General features: G+C 47.8%; 1 protein-coding gene across 1 annotated transcript; it reads right to left on the bottom strand.

The window, feature by feature from the left end:
• Positions 1 to 37: 37 nt before the first annotated feature.
• Positions 38 to 20,513, bottom strand: dusp4 (dual specificity phosphatase 4). The gene is made up of 4 exons (XM_088392505.1): positions 19,944 to 20,513; positions 18,854 to 18,981; positions 16,727 to 16,946; positions 38 to 1,795 (listed from the first exon to the last, which is right to left on the bottom strand). The coding sequence occupies exons 1-4, from the start codon at positions 20,311 to 20,313 to the stop codon at positions 1,407 to 1,409; spliced, it is 1,107 nt and encodes a 368-aa protein (XP_088248631.1). The 5' UTR covers positions 20,314 to 20,513; the 3' UTR covers positions 38 to 1,406.
• Positions 20,514 to 20,676: the final 163 nt, after the last annotated feature.

The raw sequence follows: 20,676 nt of genomic DNA, 5'->3' as shown, positions 1-20,676 counted from the left end.
AATAATTTGATTTTTAGCCACTAAAGAAAAGACACAGTTTAATTAAGAACAAGTTTTATTCAACAGTGGTTTCTCCGTAATAAATAAATGCACAGTTCATTCATTCCACACAATAAAATCGATTTTTTTTTTCTTTTCAATGTATTCTATATACACATGTTTACGTGAAGGTTTTCTATTGCCGTATGATGCTTTGACTGCGCTGAGCTCCCAGAAAGAGCGTAAAAAAAGACTCAACTCACACAGACAAAAGTATTGCCATTTTTTTTTCCTCAACTGATTGGTTCTCGCTCTCCATCTCTCCTTCCAAAAAAAAAAAAAGTCAATCTACTGTCACCGTGATGAGCAACCAGCAAATACAAATACAGTATTGCATCACTTCAAAGTGCTACAGAAATAGGTGTCGACAATCTTTAAAAAGCAAGAAAATGTTTGTCGTATGAAGCAGGAGAGACCCATTGTGACTCGGACCTGATGAGTATTTCCCGGCTTCGTGTTGATGTCTCATTTTTTTCTATTTATTTTGCACGCGCCGCCTCGTCGGGGAAAGAGAAGAACAAACATCAGAGAGGAAGAAGAGGAGGCGGCGAATATGAGAAGAGATTAAGTGGAAGGACATGAAAGGAGATGAGAGGAAGGCCTGTTTGTGTTAAGCGTGCGTGAGGAAGAGGATGGACAGGAAACTCCGGTCGGCCTGGCAGCAGAGCACCTGTCACTGAGGAGGGTCTGCTTTCTATCAGACCCCCCCTCCCCTCGACCCCCACCCCCACACACATATCCAGATCTTTTGTGTGGCAGCCAGAAGAGTGCCAAAGGAGGAAGGAGCGGGTGCTTAAAATTCCTTCTTCCTTCCTGCATCCATCTCCTCGGCTTAAAGAGCTGTCGTCTCCATGGCAACCGCGGGTGCAAAATTCTGGGGAATTTTGAAAGTTGGTAACTTTCCATGGGAATTTACTAAATTGAAGGAAATATATTCTATTTTAGTTGACATTTACAGAAGGAATGTGGTGGGTGGAAAATATTTCACTCCGCATTCATGTTTTAGTTCAATGAAAGAAGTGATTGTTTAACTTGATAAAGCTGGTGACATGTTTTTTTCTTTTGATTCTTTGCTTTCATGTCAGTTTTATATTACATTACCATCAATTCTCATAAATTCCATGGGAATTTTTTTCAAAACTCCTCAGCTTCACCTGACAAAGATTTTTACTGGAAATTTGCAACAGAGCCCATCTTCGTACCAAACGTGTTCATCATCATGAATGTCAATGCATGTCAACAGCGTGTGTCACTTTAAGTCCAGTGCACAAACCTGGTTGAAAGTCAAGTTTGATTTTTTTTTTGGTCACTTATTGGAAGAAGCTGGTTTGTGAGCCAGGAAGCGTTCGGAGTGTCACGGCGAGCCATCAGCAGCCCGGCGACGTGGTGAGAGGACTGTGGTGCAGGTAGGCAGGGTTCACCACCGACACAGGGAAGTTGAAGATGAAGGGCGAAGTGGGCGTGGCGGCGGCCGACGCCACTCCCGATGATGTCTTGGGTGCCAGCAACGGGCTGGCGGTGGCGGCGGCCTCGGCGGCGCATGAGGTGGCGAGCAGCTGGGACTCGAACTGCAGCAGCTGGCCCATGAAGCTAAAGTTGGGCGAGATGATGGAGCGGCGGCGTCGCACAAACTCAAACGCCTCGTCTAGACGCACACGCTTCCTTTTCATCAGGTAGGCCAGGCAGATGGTGGCCGAACGGGAGATGCCTGCCTGGCAGTGGACCAGGACGCGGCCGCTCGAGTCACGCACGGAGTCTGAAAAAAAGAAAAAAAAATTATGAAAAATAACATTCATACGGTGCAGGGAACAACAATACAAAAATACATTTTCATGACTATCATTTGCATTGTTTTTGTCATTAAATACGTCTTGCTTGATGAATGAATCTTTTTTTCGAACATGATTCAAAGAAATAAACAATAAAAACCATGTGATTCGTTCATTTTTCAGTTCATATGACTTTAACCAGTAGGTGTCGGTAATGTGCATTGAAGCTGGTGCCACCTCGGCGTAAAACAAGAAGAAGAAAATGACGTCACTTCCTGTTTACGAACGAGTCGTGAATTGCATTTCCCGTTCACCAACTAAACGGAGCTGTGAGTGAACGCGTAAGTAAGTGATTTGTATTTCCAGTTCATCGCGTGAATAGATCAGTCAGGGAACGAATCGTGACTTTCCCGTTCGCGAACGAGTTAATCATTAACCAATGATCGTGAGCAGCGGGGGGGGCCCCATTTCAACCCCTTACACTGAGTGCCAAGCAGGGAAGAAATGGGTACCATTGTTATAGTCACTGGTATGACTCGGCAGGGGTTTGAACCCACAACCTCCCAATCTCAGGGCGGACACTCTCCTCTAAGGCCACTGAGCTGGTAAGCACTTGTATCGTAGTCTAACACTTATAGTCGTTTTTAAATAACGTGTATAACTTGTTTGGCGTCTTATTCCTTGTTTTGATATTCGCCAATTAAAACATAAAAATCAGACATTTGGTTAACTGCTTTATATGACAATATGTGTAGGTACACTACATGAGGTTAAAAATAAAAAAGAGAATAAATAAATAAAGGGTTAATTCCACAACAAAAGAGCCCGAGTCACCACCTATTTCGACCGGCAGTCTGCAATAGCTTGCACTGTTTTGTACGAGCGATGTGTATTCCAGTTCTTTTAAGTGAACTGAATCTTTAGAATCGGTTCACTCAAAATATTTGTTCAAAAGAATCGTTCACCAAATCGTTCGCTACACTTTCTTATTTATTTATTTTTTTTATAGTAGTTTTTAAATAACGTGTATACTTATGTACACGTGTACACAACGTGTTGTGATGACATCTGCTGTGGAGTCTTCACTGATCTAGTCGCTTGTGAGCTGGTCCATAAAACCATACATGTTCCATGTACTAAGAGCAAGGCTTCCATAGGGTAGTGGTTAGTGCTCTGGGCTTTCACCCCAGCGACCCGGGTTCGAATCTAAGAGGGACCCAAAAATTTTTCACTGATCTAGTCGCTTGTGAGCTGCTCCATAAAACCATACATGTTCCATGGCCTGAGAGCAGGGCTTCCATAGGGTAGTGGTTAGTCCTCTGGGCTTTCACCCCGGCGACCTCGGTTCAAACCTCAGTGGGACTCAAAAGATTTTCACTGATCTAGTCTTCTTGTGAGCTGCTCCATAAAACCATACATGTTCCATGTACCAAGAGTAAGGCTTCCATAGGGTAGTGGTTAGTGCTCTGGGCTGTCACCCCATCGACCTCGGTTCGAACCTCAGTGGGACCCAAAAATTTTCACTGATCTAGTCTTCTTAGATTAGGTTAGAGCTAAAGTTTAGCACTTGGTTAGGGTTTGTGTTGGGCTTAGGCTTGCTTTTGCTGTGCTGAGGCTTAGGGTTAGGCTTGCTCTTGCTGTGGTTAGGGTTAGGGTTAGGGTTTGTGTTGGGCTTAGGCTTGCTTTTGCTGTGCTGAGGCTTAGGGTTAGGCTTGCTCTTGCTGGGGTTAGGGTTAGGGTTAGGGTTTGTGTTTTGGGCTTAGGCTTGCTTTTGCTGTGCTGAGGCTTAAGGTTAGGCTTGCTCTTGCTGGGGTTAGGGTTAGGGTTTGTGTTTTGGGCTTAGGCTTGCTTTTGCTGTGCTGAGGCTTAGGGTTAGGCTTGCTCTTGCTGGGGTTAGGGTTAGGGTTAGGGTTTGTGTTTTGGGTTTAGGCTTGCTTTTGCTGTGCTGAGGCTTAGGGTTAGGCTTGCTCTTGCTGGGGTTAGGGTTAGGGTTAGGGTTTGTGTTTTGGGCTTAGGCTTGCTTTTGCTGTGCTGAGGCTTAGGGTTAGGCTTGCTCTTGCTGGGGTTAGGGTTAGGGTTAGGATTTGTGTGTTGGCCTTAGGCTTGCTTTTGCTGTGCTGAGGCTTAGGGTTAGGTTTGCTCTTGCTGGGGTTAGGGTTAGGGTTAGGGTTAGGGTTTGTGTTTTGGGCTTAGGCTTGCTTTTGCTGTGCTGAGGTTTAGGGTTAGGCTTGCTCTTGCTGGGGTTAGGGTTAGGGTTTGTGTTTTGGGCTTAGGCTTGCTTTTGCTGTGCTGAGGCTTAGGGTTAGGCTTGCTCTTGCTGGGGTTAGGGTTAGGGTTAGGGTTTGTGTTTTGGGCTTAGGCTTGCTTTTGCTGTGCTGAGGCTTAAGGTTAGGCTTGCTCTTGCTGGGGTTAGGGTTAGGGTTTGTGTTTTGGGCTTAGGCTTGCTTTTGCTGTGCTGAGGCTTAGGGTTAGGCTTGCTCTTGCTGGGGTTAGGGTTAGGGTTAGGGTTTGTGTTTTGGGCTTAGGCTTGCTTTTGCTGTGCTGAGGCTTAGGGTTAGGCTTGCACTTGCTGGGGTTAGGGTTAGGGTTAGGGTTTGTGTGTTGGCCTTAGGCTTGCTTTTGCTGTGCTGAGGCTTAGGGTTAGGCTTGCTCTTGCTGGGGTTAGGGTTAGGGTTAGGGTTTGTGTTTTGGGCTTAGGCTTGCTTTTGCTGTGCTGAGGCTTAGGGTTAGGCTTGCTCTTGCTGGGGTTAGGGTTAGGGTTTGTGTTTTGGGCTTAGACTTGCTTTTGCTGTGCTGAGGCTTAGGGTTAGGCTTGCTCTTGCTGGGGTTATAGGGTTAGGGTTAGGGTTTGTGTTTTGGGCTTAGGCTTGCTTTTGCTGTGCTGAGGCTTAGGGTTAGGCTTGCTCTTGCTGGGGTTAGGGTTAGGGTTAGGGTTTGTGTTTTGGGCTTAGGCTTGCTTTTGCTGTGCTGAGGCTTAGGGTTAGGCTTGCTCTTGCTGGGGTTAGGGTTAGGGTTTGTGTTTTGGGCTTAGGCTTGCTTTTGCTGTGCTGAGGCTTAGGGTTAGGCTTGCTCTTGCTGGGGTTAGGGTTAGGGTTAGGGTTTGTGTTTTGGGTTTAGGCTTGCTTTTGCTGTGCTGAGGCTTAGGGTTAGGCTTGCTCTTGCTGGGGTTAGGGTTAGGGTTAGGGTTTGTGTTTTGGGCTTAGGCTTGCTTTTGCTGTGCTGAGGCTTAGGGTTAGGCTTGCTCTTGCTGGGGTTAGGGTTAGGGTTAGGATTTGTGTGTTGGCCTTAGGCTTGCTTTTGCTGTGCTGAGGCTTAGGGTTAGGTTTGCTCTTGCTGGGGTTAGGGTTAGGGTTAGGGTTAGGGTTTGTGTTTTGGGCTTAGGCTTGCTTTTGCTGTGCTGAGGTTTAGGGTTAGGCTTGCTCTTGCTGGGGTTAGGGTTAGGGTTTGTGTTTTGGGCTTAGGCTTGCTTTTGCTGTGCTGAGGCTTAGGGTTAGGCTTGCTCTTGCTGGGGTTAGGGTTAGGGTTAGGGTTTGTGTTTTGGGCTTAGGCTTGCTTTTGCTGTGCTGAGGCTTAAGGTTAGGCTTGCTCTTGCTGGGGTTAGGGTTAGGGTTTGTGTTTTGGGCTTAGGCTTGCTTTTGCTGTGCTGAGGCTTAGGGTTAGGCTTGCTCTTGCTGGGGTTAGGGTTAGGGTTAGGGTTTGTGTTTTGGGCTTAGGCTTGCTTTTGCTGTGCTGAGGCTTAGGGTTAGGCTTGCACTTGCTGGGGTTAGGGTTAGGGTTAGGGTTTGTGTGTTGGCCTTAGGCTTGCTTTTGCTGTGCTGAGGCTTAGGGTTAGGCTTGCTCTTGCTGGGGTTAGGGTTAGGGTTAGGGTTTGTGTTTTGGGCTTAGGCTTGCTTTTGCTGTGCTGAGGCTTAGGGTTAGGCTTGCTCTTGCTGGGGTTAGGGTTAGGGTTTGTGTTTTGGGCTTAGACTTGCTTTTGCTGTGCTGAGGCTTAGGGTTAGGCTTGCTCTTGCTGGGGTTATAGGGTTAGGGTTAGGGTTTGTGTTTTGGGCTTAGGCTTGCTTTTGCTGTGCTGAGGCTTAGGGTTAGGCTTGCTCTTGCTGGGGTTAGGGTTAGGGTTAGGGTTTGTGTTTTGGGCTTAGGCTTGCTTTTGCTGTGCTGAGGCTTAGGGTTAGGCTTGCTCTTGCTGGGGTTAGGGTTAGGGTTTGTGTTTTGGGCTTAGGCTTGCTTTTGCTGTGCTGAGGCTTAGGGTTAGGCTTGCTCTTGCTGGGGTTAGGGTTAGGGTTAGGGTTTGTGTTTTGGGTTTAGGCTTGCTTTTGCTGTGCTGAGGCTTAGGGTTAGGCTTGCTCTTGCTGGGGTTAGGGTTAGGGTTAGGGTTTGTGTTTTGGGCTTAGGCTTGCTTTTGCTGTGCTGAGGCTTAGGGTTAGGCTTGCTCTTGCTGGGGTTAGGGTTAGGGTTAGGATTTGTGTGTTGGCCTTAGGCTTGCTTTTGCTGTGCTGAGGCTTAGGGTTAGGTTTGCTCTTGCTGGGGTTAGGGTTAGGGTTAGGGTTAGGGTTTGTGTTTTGGGCTTAGGCTTGCTTTTGCTGTGCTGAGGTTTAGGGTTAGGCTTGCTCTTGCTGGGGTTAGGGTTAGGGTTTGTGTTTTGGGCTTAGGCTTGCTTTTGCTGTGCTGAGGCTTAGGGTTAGGCTTGCTCTTGCTGGGGTTAGGGTTAGGGTTAGGGTTTGTGTTTTGGGCTTAGGCTTGCTTTTGCTGTGCTGAGGCTTAAGGTTAGGCTTGCTCTTGCTGGGGTTAGGGTTAGGGTTTGTGTTTTGGGCTTAGGCTTGCTTTTGCTGTGCTGAGGCTTAGGGTTAGGCTTGCTCTTGCTGGGGTTAGGGTTAGGGTTAGGGTTTGTGTTTTGGGCTTAGGCTTGCTTTTGCTGTGCTGAGGCTTAGGGTTAGGCTTGCACTTGCTGGGGTTAGGGTTAGGGTTAGGGTTTGTGTGTTGGCCTTAGGCTTGCTTTTGCTGTGCTGAGGCTTAGGGTTAGGCTTGCTCTTGCTGGGGTTAGGGTTAGGGTTAGGGTTTGTGTTTTGGGCTTAGGCTTGCTTTTGCTGTGCTGAGGCTTAGGGTTAGGCTTGCTCTTGCTGGGGTTAGGGTTAGGGTTTGTGTTTTGGGCTTAGACTTGCTTTTGCTGTGCTGAGGCTTAGGGTTAGGCTTGCTCTTGCTGGGGTTATAGGGTTAGGGTTAGGGTTTGTGTTTTGGGCTTAGGCTTGCTTTTGCTGTGCTGAGGCTTAGGGTTAGGCTTGCTCTTGCTGGGGTTAGGGTTAGGGTTAGGGTTTGTGTTTTGGGCTTAGGCTTGCTTTTGCTGTGCTGAGGCTTAGGGTTAGGCTTGCTCTTGCTGGGGTTAGGGTTAGGGTTTGTGTTTTGGGCTTAGGCTTGCTTTTGCTGTGCTGAGGCTTAGGGTTAGGCTTGCTCTTGCTGGGGTTAGGGTTAGGGTTAGGGTTTGTGTTTTGGGTTTAGGCTTGCTTTTGCTGTGCTGAGGCTTAGGGTTAGGCTTGCTCTTGCTGGGGTTAGGGTTAGGGTTAGGGTTTGTGTTTTGGGCTTAGGCTTGCTTTTGCTGTGCTGAGGCTTAGGGTTAGGCTTGCTCTTGCTGGGGTTAGGGTTAGGGTTAGGATTTGTGTGTTGGCCTTAGGCTTGCTTTTGCTGTGCTGAGGCTTAGGGTTAGGTTTGCTCTTGCTGGGGTTAGGGTTAGGGTTAGGGTTAGGGTTTGTGTTTTGGGCTTAGGCTTGCTTTTGCTGTGCTGAGGTTTAGGGTTAGGCTTGCTCTTGCTGGGGTTAGGGTTAGGGTTTGTGTTTTGGGCTTAGGCTTGCTTTTGCTGTGCTGAGGCTTAGGGTTAGGCTTGCTCTTGCTGGGGTTAGGGTTAGGGTTAGGGTTTGTGTTTTGGGCTTAGGCTTGCTTTTGCTGTGCTGAGGCTTAAGGTTAGGCTTGCTCTTGCTGGGGTTAGGGTTAGGGTTTGTGTTTTGGGCTTAGGCTTGCTTTTGCTGTGCTGAGGCTTAGGGTTAGGCTTGCTCTTGCTGGGGTTAGGGTTAGGGTTAGGGTTTGTGTTTTGGGCTTAGGCTTGCTTTTGCTGTGCTGAGGCTTAGGGTTAGGCTTGCACTTGCTGGGGTTAGGGTTAGGGTTAGGGTTTGTGTGTTGGCCTTAGGCTTGCTTTTGCTGTGCTGAGGCTTAGGGTTAGGCTTGCTCTTGCTGGGGTTAGGGTTAGGGTTAGGGTTTGTGTTTTGGGCTTAGGCTTGCTTTTGCTGTGCTGAGGCTTAGGGTTAGGCTTGCTCTTGCTGGGGTTAGGGTTAGGGTTTGTGTTTTGGGCTTAGACTTGCTTTTGCTGTGCTGAGGCTTAGGGTTAGGCTTGCTCTTGCTGGGGTTATAGGGTTAGGGTTAGGGTTTGTGTTTTGGGCTTAGGCTTGCTTTTGCTGTGCTGAGGCTTAGGGTTAGGCTTGCTCTTGCTGGGGTTAGGGTTAGGGTTAGGGTTTGTGTTTTGGGCTTAGGCTTGCTTTTGCTGTGCTGAGGCTTAGGGTTAGGCTTGCTCTTGCTGGGGTTAGGGTTAGGGTTAGGGTTTGTGTTTTGGGCTTTGGCTTGCTTTTGCTGTGCTGAGGCATAGGGTTAGGCTTGCTCTTGCTGGGGTTAGGGTTAGGGTTAGGGTTTGTGTTTTGGGCTTAGGCTTGCTTTTGCTGTGCTGAGGCTTAAGGTCAGGCTTGCTCTTGCTGGGGTTAGGGTTAGGGTTAGGGTTAGGGTTTGTGTTTTGGGCTTAGGCTTGCTTTTGCTGTGCTGAGGCTTAGGGTTAGGCTTGCTCTTGCTGGGGTTAGGGTTAGGGTTAGGGTTTGTGTTTTGGGCTTAGGCTTGCTTTTGCTGTGCTGAGGCTTAGGGTTAGGCTTGCACTTGCTGGGGTTAGGGTTAGGGTTAGGGTTTGTGTGTTGGCCTTAGGCTTGCTTTTGCTGTGCTGAGGCTTAGGGTTAGGCTTGCTCTTGCTGGGGTTAGGGTTAGGGTTAGGGTTTGTGTTTTGGGCTTAGGCTTGCTTTTGCTGTGCTGAGGCTTAGGGTTAGGCTTGCTCTTGCTGGGGTTAGGGTTAGGGTTTGTGTTTTGGGCTTAGACTTGCTTTTGCTGTGCTGAGGCTTAGGGTTAGGCTTGCTCTTGCTGGGGTTATAGGGTTAGGGTTAGGGTTTGTGTTTTGGGCTTAGGCTTGCTTTTGCTGTGCTGAGGCTTAGGGTTAGGCTTGCTCTTGCTGGGGTTAGGGTTAGGGTTTGTGTTTTGGGCTTAGGCTTGCTTTTGCTGTGCTGAGGCTTAGGGTTAGGCTTGCTCTTGCTGGGGTTAGGGTTAGGGTTAGGGTTTGTGTTTTGGGTTTAGGCTTGCTTTTGCTGTGCTGAGGCTTAGGGTTAGGCTTGCTCTTGCTGGGGTTAGGGTTAGGGTTAGGGTTTGTGTTTTGGGCTTAGGCTTGCTTTTGCTGTGCTGAGGCTTAGGGTTAGGCTTGCTCTTGCTGGGGTTAGGGTTAGGGTTAGGATTTGTGTGTTGGCCTTAGGCTTGCTTTTGCTGTGCTGAGGCTTAGGGTTAGGTTTGCTCTTGCTGGGGTTAGGGTTAGGGTTAGGGTTAGGGTTTGTGTTTTGGGCTTAGGCTTGCTTTTGCTGTGCTGAGGTTTAGGGTTAGGCTTGCTCTTGCTGGGGTTAGGGTTAGGGTTTGTGTTTTGGGCTTAGGCTTGCTTTTGCTGTGCTGAGGCTTAGGGTTAGGCTTGCTCTTGCTGGGGTTAGGGTTAGGGTTAGGGTTTGTGTTTTGGGCTTAGGCTTGCTTTTGCTGTGCTGAGGCTTAAGGTTAGGCTTGCTCTTGCTGGGGTTAGGGTTAGGGTTTGTGTTTTGGGCTTAGGCTTGCTTTTGCTGTGCTGAGGCTTAGGGTTAGGCTTGCTCTTGCTGGGGTTAGGGTTAGGGTTAGGGTTTGTGTTTTGGGCTTAGGCTTGCTTTTGCTGTGCTGAGGCTTAGGGTTAGGCTTGCACTTGCTGGGGTTAGGGTTAGGGTTAGGGTTTGTGTGTTGGCCTTAGGCTTGCTTTTGCTGTGCTGAGGCTTAGGGTTAGGCTTGCTCTTGCTGGGGTTAGGGTTAGGGTTAGGGTTTGTGTTTTGGGCTTAGGCTTGCTTTTGCTGTGCTGAGGCTTAGGGTTAGGCTTGCTCTTGCTGGGGTTAGGGTTAGGGTTTGTGTTTTGGGCTTAGACTTGCTTTTGCTGTGCTGAGGCTTAGGGTTAGGCTTGCTCTTGCTGGGGTTATAGGGTTAGGGTTAGGGTTTGTGTTTTGGGCTTAGGCTTGCTTTTGCTGTGCTGAGGCTTAGGGTTAGGCTTGCTCTTGCTGGGGTTAGGGTTAGGGTTAGGGTTTGTGTTTTGGGCTTAGGCTTGCTTTTGCTGTGCTGAGGCTTAGGGTTAGGCTTGCTCTTGCTGGGGTTAGGGTTAGGGTTAGGGTTTGTGTTTTGGGCTTTGGCTTGCTTTTGCTGTGCTGAGGCATAGGGTTAGGCTTGCTCTTGCTGGGGTTAGGGTTAGGGTTAGGGTTTGTGTTTTGGGCTTAGGCTTGCTTTTGCTGTGCTGAGGCTTAAGGTCAGGCTTGCTCTTGCTGGGGTTAGGGTTAGGGTTAGGGTTTGTGTTTTGGGCTTAGGCTTGCTTTTGCTGTGCTGAGGCTTAGGGTTAGGCTTGCTCTTGCTGGGGTTAGGGTTAGGGTTAGGGTTTGTGTTTTGGGCTTAGGCTTGCTTTCTTGCCAGCAAGAGCAAGCCTAACCCTAAGCCTCAGCACAGCAAAAGCAAGCCTAAGCCCAAAACACAAACCCTAACCCTAACCCTAACCCCAGCAAGAGCAAGCCTAACCCTAAGCCTCAGCACAGCAAAAGCAAGCCTAAGCCCAAAACACAAACCCTAACCCTAACCCTAACCCCAGCAAGAGCAAGCCTAACCCTAAACCTCAGCACAGCAAAAGCAAGCCTAAGCCCAAAACACAAACCCTAACCCTAACCCTAACCCCAGCAAGAGCAAACCTAACCCTAAGCCTCAGCACAGCAAAAGCAAGCCTAAGGCCAACACACAAACCCTAACCCTAACCCCAGCAAGAGCAAGCCTAACCCTAAGCCTCAGCACAACAAAAGCAAGCCTAAGCCCAAAACACAAACCCTAACCCTAACCCCAGCAAGAGCAAGCCTAACCCTAAGCCTCAGCACAGCAAAAGCAAGCCTAAGGCCAACACACAAACCCTAACCCTAACCCCAGCAAGAGCAAGCCTAACCCTAAGCCTCAGCACAGCAAAAGCAAGCCTAAGCCCAAAACACAAACCCTAACCCTAACCCTAACCCCAGCAAGAGCAAGCCTAACCCTAAGCCTCAGCACAGCAAAAGCAAGCCTAAGCCCAAAACACAAACCCTAACCCTAACCCTAACCCCAGCAAGAGCAAGCCTAACCCTAAGCCTCAGCACAGCAAAAGCAAGCCTAAGCCCAAAACACAAACCCTAACCCTAACCCTAACCCCAGCAAGAGCAAGCCTAACCTTAAGCCTCAGCACAGCAAAAGCAAGCCTAAGCCCAAAACACAAACCCTAACCCTAACCCTAACCCCAGCAAGAGCAAGCCTAACCCTAAGCCTCAGCACAGCAAAAGCAAGCCTAAGCCCAAAACACAAACCCTAACCCTAACCCTAACCCCAGCAAGAGCAAGCCTAACCCTAAGCCTCGGCACAGCAAAAGCAAGCCTAAGCCCAAAACACAAACCCTAACCCTAACCCCAGCAAGAGCAAGCCTAACCCTAAGCCTCAGCACAGCAAAAGCAAGCCTAAGCCCAAAACACAAACCCTAACCCTAACCCTAACCCCAGCAAGAGCAAGCCTAACCTTAAGCCTCAGCACAGCAAAAGCAAGCCTAAGCCCAAAACACAAACCCTAACCCTAACCCTAACTCCAGCAAGAGCAAACCTAACCCTAAGCCTCAGCACAGCAAAAGCAAGCCTAAGGCCAACACACAAACCCTAACCCTAACCCTAACCCCAGCAAGAGCAAGCCTAACCCTAAGCCTCAGCACAGCAAAAGCAAGTCTAAGCCCAAAACACAAACCCTAACCCTAACCCTAACCCCAGCAAGAGCAAGCCTAACCCTAAGCCTCAGCACAGCAAAAGCAAGCCTAAGCCCAAAACCCTAACCCTAACCCTAACCCCAGCAAGAGCAAGCCTAACCCTAAGCCTCAGCACAGCAAAAGCAAGCCTAAGCCCAAAACACAAACCCTAACCCTAACCCTAACCCCAGCAAGTGCAAGCCTAACCCTAAGCCTCAGCACAGCAAGAGCAAGCCTAAGCCCAAAACACAAACCCTAACCCTAACCCTATAACCCCAGCAAGAGCAAGCCTAACCCTAAGCCTCAGCACAGCAAAAGCAAGCCTAAGGCCAACACACAAACCCTAACCCTAACCCTAACCCCAGCAAGAGCAAGCCTAACCCTAAGCCTCAGCACAGCAAAAGCAAGTCTAAGCCCAAAACACAAACCCTAACCCTAACCCTAACCCCAGCAAGAGCAAGCCTAACCCTAAGCCTCAGCACAGCAAAAGCAAGCCTAAGCCCAAAACCCTAACCCTAACCCTAACCCCAGCAAGAGCAAGCCTAACCCTAAGCCTCAGCACAGCAAAAGCAAGCCTAAGCCCAAAACACAAACCCTAACCCTAACCCTAACCCCAGCAAGTGCAAGCCTAACCCTAAGCCTCAGCACAGCAAGAGCAAGCCTAAGCCCAAAACACAAACCCTAACCCTAACCCTATAACCCCAGCAAGAGCAAGCCTAACCCTAAGCCTCAGCACAGCAAAAGCAAGCCTAAGCCCAAAACACAAACCCTAACCCTAACCCTAACCCCAGCAAGAGCAAGCCTAACCCTAAGCCTCAGCACAGCAAAAGCAAGCCTAAGCCCAAAACACAAACCCTAACCCTAACCCCAGCAAGAGCAAGCCTAACCCTAAGCCTCAGCACAGCAAAAGCAAGCCTAAACCCAAAACACAAACCCTAACCCTAACCCCAGCAAGAGCAAACCTAACCCTAAGCCTCAGCACAGCAAAAGCAAGCCTAAGGCCAACACACAAACCCTAACCCTAACCCCAGCAAGAGCAAGCCTAACCCTAAGCCTCAGCACAGCAAAAGCAAGCCTAAGCCCAAAACACAAACCCTAACCCTAACCCTAACCCCAGCAAGAGCAAGCCTAACCCTAAGCCTCAGCACAGCAAAAGCAAGCCTAAGGCCAACACACAAACCCTAACCCTAACCCCAGCAAGAGCAAGCCTAACCTTAAGCCTCAGCACAGCAAAAGCAAGCCTAAGCCCAAAACACAAACCCTAACCCTAACCCCAGCAAGAGCAAGCCTAACCCTGAGCCTCAGCACAGCAAAAGCAAGCCTAAGCCCAAAACACAAACCCTAACCCTAACCCCAGCAAGAGCAAGCCTAACCCTAAGCCTCAGCACAGCAAAAGCAAGCCTAAGCCCAAAACACAAACCCTAACCCTAACCCTAACCCCAGCAAGAGCAAGCCTAACCCTAAGCCTCAGCACAGCAAAAGCAAGCCTAAGCCCAAAACACAAACCCTAACCCTAACCCTAACCCCAGCAAGAGCAAGCCTAACCCTAAGCCTCAGCACAGCAAAAGCAAGCCTAAGCCCAAAACACAAACCCTAACCCTAACCCTAACCCCAGCAAGAGCAAGCCTAACCCTAAGCCTCAGCACAGCAAAAGCAAGCCTAAGCCCAAAACACAAACCCTAACCCTAACCCCAGCAAGAGCAAGCCTAACCCTAAGCCTCAGCACAGCAAAAGCAAGCCTGAGCCCAAAACACAAACCCTAACCCTAACCCTAACCCCAGCAAGAGCAAGCCTAACCCTAAGCCTCAGCACAGCAAAAGCAAGCCTAAGCCCAAAACACAAACCCTAACCCTAACCCTAACCCCAGCAAGAGCAAGCCTAACCCTAAGCCTCAGCACAGCAAAAGCAAGCCTAAGCCCAAAACACAAACCCTAACCCTAACCCTAACCCTAACCCCAGCAAGAGCAAGCCTAACCTTAAGCCTCAGCACAGCAAAAGCAAGCCTAAGCCCAAAACACAAACCCTAACCCTAACCCTAACCCCAGCAAGACCAAGCCTAACCCTAAGCCTCAGCACAGCAAAAGCAAGCCTAAGCCCAACACAAACCCTAACCCTAACCCCAGCAAGAGCAAGCCTAACCCTAAGCCTCAGCACAGCAAAAGCAAGCCTAAGCCCAACACAAACCCTAACCCTAACCCCAGCAAAAGCAAGCCTAAGCCCAACACAAACCCTAACCAAGTGCTAAACTTTAGCTCTAACCTAATCTAAGAAGACTAGATCAGTGAAAATTTTTTGGGTCCCACTGCGATTCGAACCGAGGTCGCTGGGGTGACAGCCCAGAACACTAACCACTACCCTATGGAAGCCTTGCTCTCAGGCCATGGAACATGTATGGTTTTATGGAGCAGCTCACAAGAAGACTAGATCAGTGAAAATATTTTGGGTCCCACTGAGATTTGAACCGAGGTCGCTGGGGAGACAGCCCAGAGCACTAACCACTACCCTATGGAAGCCTTGCTCTCAGGCTATGGAACATGTATGGTTTTATGGAGCAACTCACAAGAAGACTAGATCAGTGAAAATTTTTGGGTCCCACTGAGGTTCGAACTGAGGTCGCTGGGGTGACAGCCCAGAGCACTAACCACTATCCTATGGAAGCCTTGCTCTTAGTACATGGAACATGTATGGTTTTATGGAGCAGCTCACAAGCGACTAGATCAGTGAAAAAGTTTTGGGTCCCTCTGAGATTCGAGCCCGGGTCGCTGGGGTGAAAGCCCAGAGAACTAACCACTACCCTATGGAAGCCTTGCTCTGAGGCCATGGAACATGTATGGTTTTATGGAGCAGCTCACAAGCGACTAGATCAGTGAAAATCTTTTTGATCCCACTGAGATTCAAACCCGGGTCGCTGGGGTGAAAGCCCAGAGCACTAACCACTACATGTATGGTTTTATGGAGCAGCTCACAAGCGACTAGATCAGTGAATACTCCACAGATGTCATAGCAACCTGTGTACACGAGTACATAGGTATACACGTTATTTAAAAACTACTATAAAAAAATTAATAAATAAATAAGAAAGTGTAGCGAACGATTTGGTGAACGATTCTTTTGAACAAATATTTTGAGTGAACCGATTCCAGCAAACCAGCAATCTAATGTGAAATTGCAGTAGATATATTGGATAACAATATTTAGGGGTATATAGGTATACACGTTATTTAAAAACGACTATAAGTGTTAGACTACGTCACAAGTGTTTACCAGCTCAGTGGCCTAAGAGGAGAGTGTCCGCCCTGAGATTGGGAGGTTGTGGGTTCAAACCCCTGCCGAGTCATACCAGTGACTATAACAATGGTACCCATTTCTTCCCTGCTTGGCACTCAGTGTAAGGGGTTGAAATGGGGCCCCCCCCGCTGCTCACGATCATTGCGACTTTTGGCACTCAGTGTAAGGCAGGGGTGTCCAAGTCCAGTCCTCGAGGGCCGCATTCCTACATGTTTTCCAAGTTTCCCTCGTTAAACACACCTGATTCAAATGATCAGTTCACCCTCACGTTCTGCAGGAGCCTGATCATTGAAACTTGGAAAACATGGAGGAATGCGGCCCTCGAGGACTGGACTTGGACACCCCTGCATTAACCCGTTCGCGAACGGGAAAGTCACGATTCGTTCCCTCACTGATCCGTTCTCGCGATGAACTGGAAATGCGTTTGTGAACGGGAAGTTACGTCATTTTCTTCTTCGTTTTGATTTACGGCGTGGTGGCACCAGCTTCAATGCGCATTACCGACACCTACTGGTTGAAGTCATATGAACTGAAAAAAGAACGAATCACTTTGGGAAGTGATTCGTTCACTAACCCTAACCCTTGTATTTATATTCGCCAATCAAAACATAAAATCAGACATTTGGTTAACTGCTTTATATCACGTTTTTTTTTTAAAATCAACGTTTTATTCAAACACATTGGGAAACACTGCCTTAATGCAATGCGAAGTCAATTGAATGTGATTGTTCACTTTGGACTCTTGCACTGATGTCAGGTAACAGAGTGTCTGTTCACCCGGTAACAGTGTGGATGAGTCACGATCTGCTCCCACAGCAGCTAACTATGACACATAGCGGCACCTACACACACACACACACACATACGGCACAGCGCATCACGCAATCTGGCAAAACAACATCATGTCGAAGATGTATGCAAAGCTCAATCAGAGAAATGATTGTCCTCTTACTTTTTCGTATGTATGTATGTAGTATGGGTTAGGGTTAGGGTTAGGGTAGTATGTATGTAGTATGTATGTATGTATGTATGTATTTATGTGTGAATGTGAATGTGTGTTAATGTGTAAGTGTAAGTGTATGTATATGTGTATGTATGTAGGCATGGTTGGAAGCAAGGATAGATGGATGGATGCATGGATGGATGCATGGATGGATGCAAGGATGGATGCAAGGATGCATGCATGCATAAATGAATGGATAAATAAATGAATGAATGAATGAATGAATGGAGACATGGATGTATGGATGGATGGATGCATGGATGGATGCATGGATGGATGCATGGACAGATGCATGGACAGATGTTTGGACGGATGCTTGGATGGATGCATGGACAGATGCATGAATGGAGGAATGAATGAAAAACTTAAGGAATGAATGAAAGAATGAATAAATGAACAAATGAATGAATGAATGATGGATCGATGGGTGGAAACAAGGATGGAAGCAATGATAGAAGCAAGGATGGAAGCAATGATAGAAGCAAAGATGCACGGATGGATTTGTTTTCCCTTGTGTTTTGACGATTGGCAAAACAGCAAACTGACCGATGAACTCGATGGCCTCCAGAAACCAGCAGCTGATGTCTTCTTTGTGGTTGTCCTCCACGGGGATGCATTTGTACTGGTACGCTCCCTCAAAGTGGTTGGGACAGTCGGACGACACGTTGAGCAGCGCCGAGATGCCGATGGCGTCTAGGACTTCCTTTTTGGACGCGTGGAGAGCACTGCCCAGGTAGAGAAATGGAAGGATCTCAACAGGTCCAGCCTGGAATAAATCGGAATGACACTGCTGTTATTTCAAGGTTAAACTCGTACTTGTATCTCTAACCGGAGGGAACATGTCGTGCTGAAGGGGAGGGTGGGGTGAGGGGGGGGCTCAATGGGAAGCACAAAGAATTCTCTGTGTCCAACATTGGCGATCTCTCTACAGATGACTCGCATACAAGGGTGACTCCACTTATGTATCGACTTAATCGCATTAGTCCCAGGAGCTGTACAAGTCATGTAAAGGGTCACCGAGTGCATGTGATTGACTGCTGTGAGAGAACATTGAGGAAATGTCAGCGGACCCGTCAATGATGCATTTGAGAAAAAAATATGTAATTATGTGGCGGAAAGCATGTGAAAGTTAGTTCCGTTTTATTTACTAGATGTGTGCGTCAAGTCTAATGTAATAACTGTTAAAGTCAGTTATCATTTAAAAAAAGGAAGTCAACAAATGAGTTGATGCTTTTCCATTTCATTCAAACTCCTCTGAAAACATGTTTTTTAAATACAGCTCGTAGCACGCAACCACATTTGGTAACATCAGCAGAAATGTAATAATACTCTTTAGAAAGTCATAAATAAAAACAATGTTGTACTCTATTATTAAAAAATGCAATGATTGATGAAAAGAAATAAAGTTAAAAAAATGAACTATCATGATTTTATTTGTACGCAGCTAACAGCTAACCATGAATATTGTCAATCAAAGGGTTAGGGTTAGGGTTACAACCAAAACGATTTTAAGATTTAAGTTGATACTTTCTCATGGGCTTTAATTTTTCACGTGACCTTGTGAAATAAATGAAAAAAATACAATAGCAACATACAATTTTAAAGCCACGATATCACAGGTGTCAAACTCAAGGCCCGGGGGCCAGATACGGCCCACGAAGACAAATTGTTACGAGGATTGCAAATTGTCTTCACTTTTAGTATCTTTTTTTTTTAATATTTAACCAGTTTTTACTCGTCTGATTTGAAAACGAGTTGTCAGTTTGTTTTGTAGCTTGTGCTCATACATTGATGGCCCTCTGAAAGAAGCTATGACTACAATATGAAAGCTGAAGTCTCCATTTATCATTGGATCTTTGGTTCCTATTGACGAGGCCCGTGTTGGTTTATGTCACCGCTGTCAGAGTCAGGAAGTGATCAATACCACTAAGAGATGTAATGTGAGGAAGAGGGGGGGGGCGGTCAAACTAGCTCATCCTGTTTGTACGCCGCCACCGGAAGCTCCGAAAACGCCTCCACCTGACAGCGCAACCATGACTATCTCTTTTCTTCAAAACGACACAGAGGCCCGATTGTCTCGGCTCGATACGGCCGTGTTCCGGAGGGAGGGGGGGAAATCAAGCCGGGCCGCATGTGACGGCGAGAGGCGCATGAAATCGACACAGATAAACAAAACAAGGCCCGGCGGGGTCACAGGAAGTGACGGCGGCGAGGAGAATAAGTGGTGAAGTGTGGCCGGGCCCGTAGCTGTCATAAGACAAATATCTCAACGCCACGGAAACGACGCCTTCCGACAGCTCCGAGGCTCGGCGAGTTTAACGGGCAAATTGAGTCGGAATGAATGTGGGAAAGCAAACAGCGGTTGAGATGCCCTTGAGCAAGGCAAACAGACAACAGCTGCCGTTGTGTTTGAATTCAACTGCCACTTAAATGGAGTGTTTGTCTAAGTACTGGTTGCTGCTATTCATGTTGTTAGCACGGAATCTTTTTTGAATATCACACAGAAGCGGCGGAATTAATTATTCGGATGGAAAACCGGACAAAGGTGTGCATCTGGTTTTGCTATCGGGGTCAAGTGGGGGGCGGTGACTCACCAAATGAATCAAAAACTAGATTTACCCGGGTGTCTGTATTATGAAAGATGAGACGAATTATGATCATTTCAGCTCTTACCTGATCGTGGTGAGGCGTCCCGCAGGATGAGCATGACGAGTCCACGCTGGACTGGCTTGTGAGCGGGGGCAAGGATTTGGTCTTCAAACAAAACTCGGGGTACTCGGAGAAGAACCGGTCGTAGCCACCTGGAAAGAAATTTTGAAATTCATCAGTCACTATCATCACACATTAATATTATAATGCTATAAGAAATTGGGTCGCTCTCGGTTTCAAAAAGAACCGTGACCTCCCGACTCAAAATGATTCGTATTAATGAAGACTGACCGTACCATCCTCTGGTCTCGTCATATGAACCGGAAGCCACACACACATTTTGAGCATCATACTCTCCTGTGCTTTAAGGCATCTGTCACTTACACACACACACACCAAGAATGCATCACAGCCTAAACATAGCAATGTAGGATGGACACTTACATTAAATCAAATGTTAAATTTGCGTTTCCTTTCTCTGGCTTTGTGTAGCATCAACGTAAGAGCATTATCTCATGCGCGTAGCAAGACAACTCTGTGTGTGTGGGTGTGTGTTAAGAAAAATAGGGAAACTAAATAGCAGGAGCACGAGAAGTCACTTTAATGTGTGTGACTGTGCTGAAAAAAATCTTTAAAATATTATACAATTGACAATTTTTTTAATGTGCTCTGTTATTATGCACAAAAAAAATTTGGAAACAAAACGATTTCAAATGAGACGTTGGTAAATTCTTTATTAAATTATTGTTCAGATTTTTTTTAATTATACAATTTACATTTATTTTTAGAATTTAAGCAAAATAAGAATCAGACGGTGGGTTGTGTCAAGCAGCTAAATTCTAACCATAATATAATCAAATAATACTGGAACGCAAAATGAATAGCGTTCACACTATTAGAATTCATTTATCAAAATATTTCCTAATAGGATTAGTAAAATTGTGCTGCACTCTTTCTTCTGATGTTGACGCTCAACCAAAATGGTTGTATTTAAATGTTAATATTTCACTTGCTCCATACATTATTCTGTATGAATAATCAAGTGGACGGCCTTTTGTTGACCCGATTTGTGAGAAAAGGTGCACTGCAAGCCAAATGGAACAGCTGTTCTCACCTTTGAGAAAATAGATGTGCGTGTCCGTGGAGTCCCCGCACAGCGCGTGGAGCACGAAACTGACGGTGCTGTCCTCCTTCACCGAGTCCGCGTCGGGCGTCCTCTCGTCGTACAGCACGACGGCCGAATACATCCCGGAGCGCAGGCTGGCCCGCACCTCGTCATCCCCGGCGAGTACCTGGTCCAGGCTCAGCACGGAGCCCTTGGCTCTGCGGCGCACAATGGTGTTGCAGCGGGCGTTGACGGCTCCGCGGATGTGCCCGGCGCTGTAGGCGAGGAAGGAGCGGCAGTCGAGCAGCAGGCACCGGGCGCCGTCTTCCTTCAGGAGCCGCTTGAGCACTGGGCAGTCCATCTCGCAAAGATCCTCCATTGCGGGGGTCGCTCGTGTAAGGGGCTGCTGAGCTGCTGGTCTGCGGACTCTGCTGTGGCTGCTCGGTTCGCCTCTGGCTCCGGATCCCGCGTGGATTCCCACCCGCCCCCAGCACCGCAGCTCCGCTTTTCTATGCGCGCATCTCGCCTCCCGTGGAGCTCATTGTTACCGCGACCCCCTCTTTCTGTCACTCTGGCTTTCTCTTCACGATTGTTTCGACTTTTTTCCTTTTTTTTTTTTTATGAATGAGGAGGATGGCGTCACGGCGGAGGTGACGTCATCCGCCTTGGCCAATCACGAGACAAGCAACCCCGCGCCCCCTTCCTCCCTTGCCGTCCATTCACAAAAAAGCAACGTATCAAT

The sequence above is a fragment of the Syngnathus floridae genome, chromosome 12 (genome assembly GCF_059516105.1).
Source record: "Syngnathus floridae isolate MCC-2025c chromosome 12, RoL_Sflo_1.0, whole genome shotgun sequence".
Lineage (NCBI taxonomy): Eukaryota > Metazoa > Chordata > Actinopteri > Syngnathiformes > Syngnathidae > Syngnathus > Syngnathus floridae.
This window is presented reverse-complemented; position numbering and strand designations above follow the sequence as displayed.

Coding starts and splice junctions, on each gene's coding strand:
- dusp4 (XM_088392505.1), bottom strand. CDS start 20,313: ATGGAGGATCTTTGCGAGATGGACTGCCCAGTGCTCAAGCGGCTCCTG. Junction 16,947..18,853: donor GGACGCCTCACCACGATCAG/GTAAGAGCTGAA, acceptor GATTTATTCCAG/GCTGGACCTGTTGAGATCCT. Junction 1,796..16,726: donor GGAGGCCATCGAGTTCATCG/GTCAGTTTGCTG, acceptor TCTTTTTTTCAG/ACTCCGTGCGTGACTCGAGC.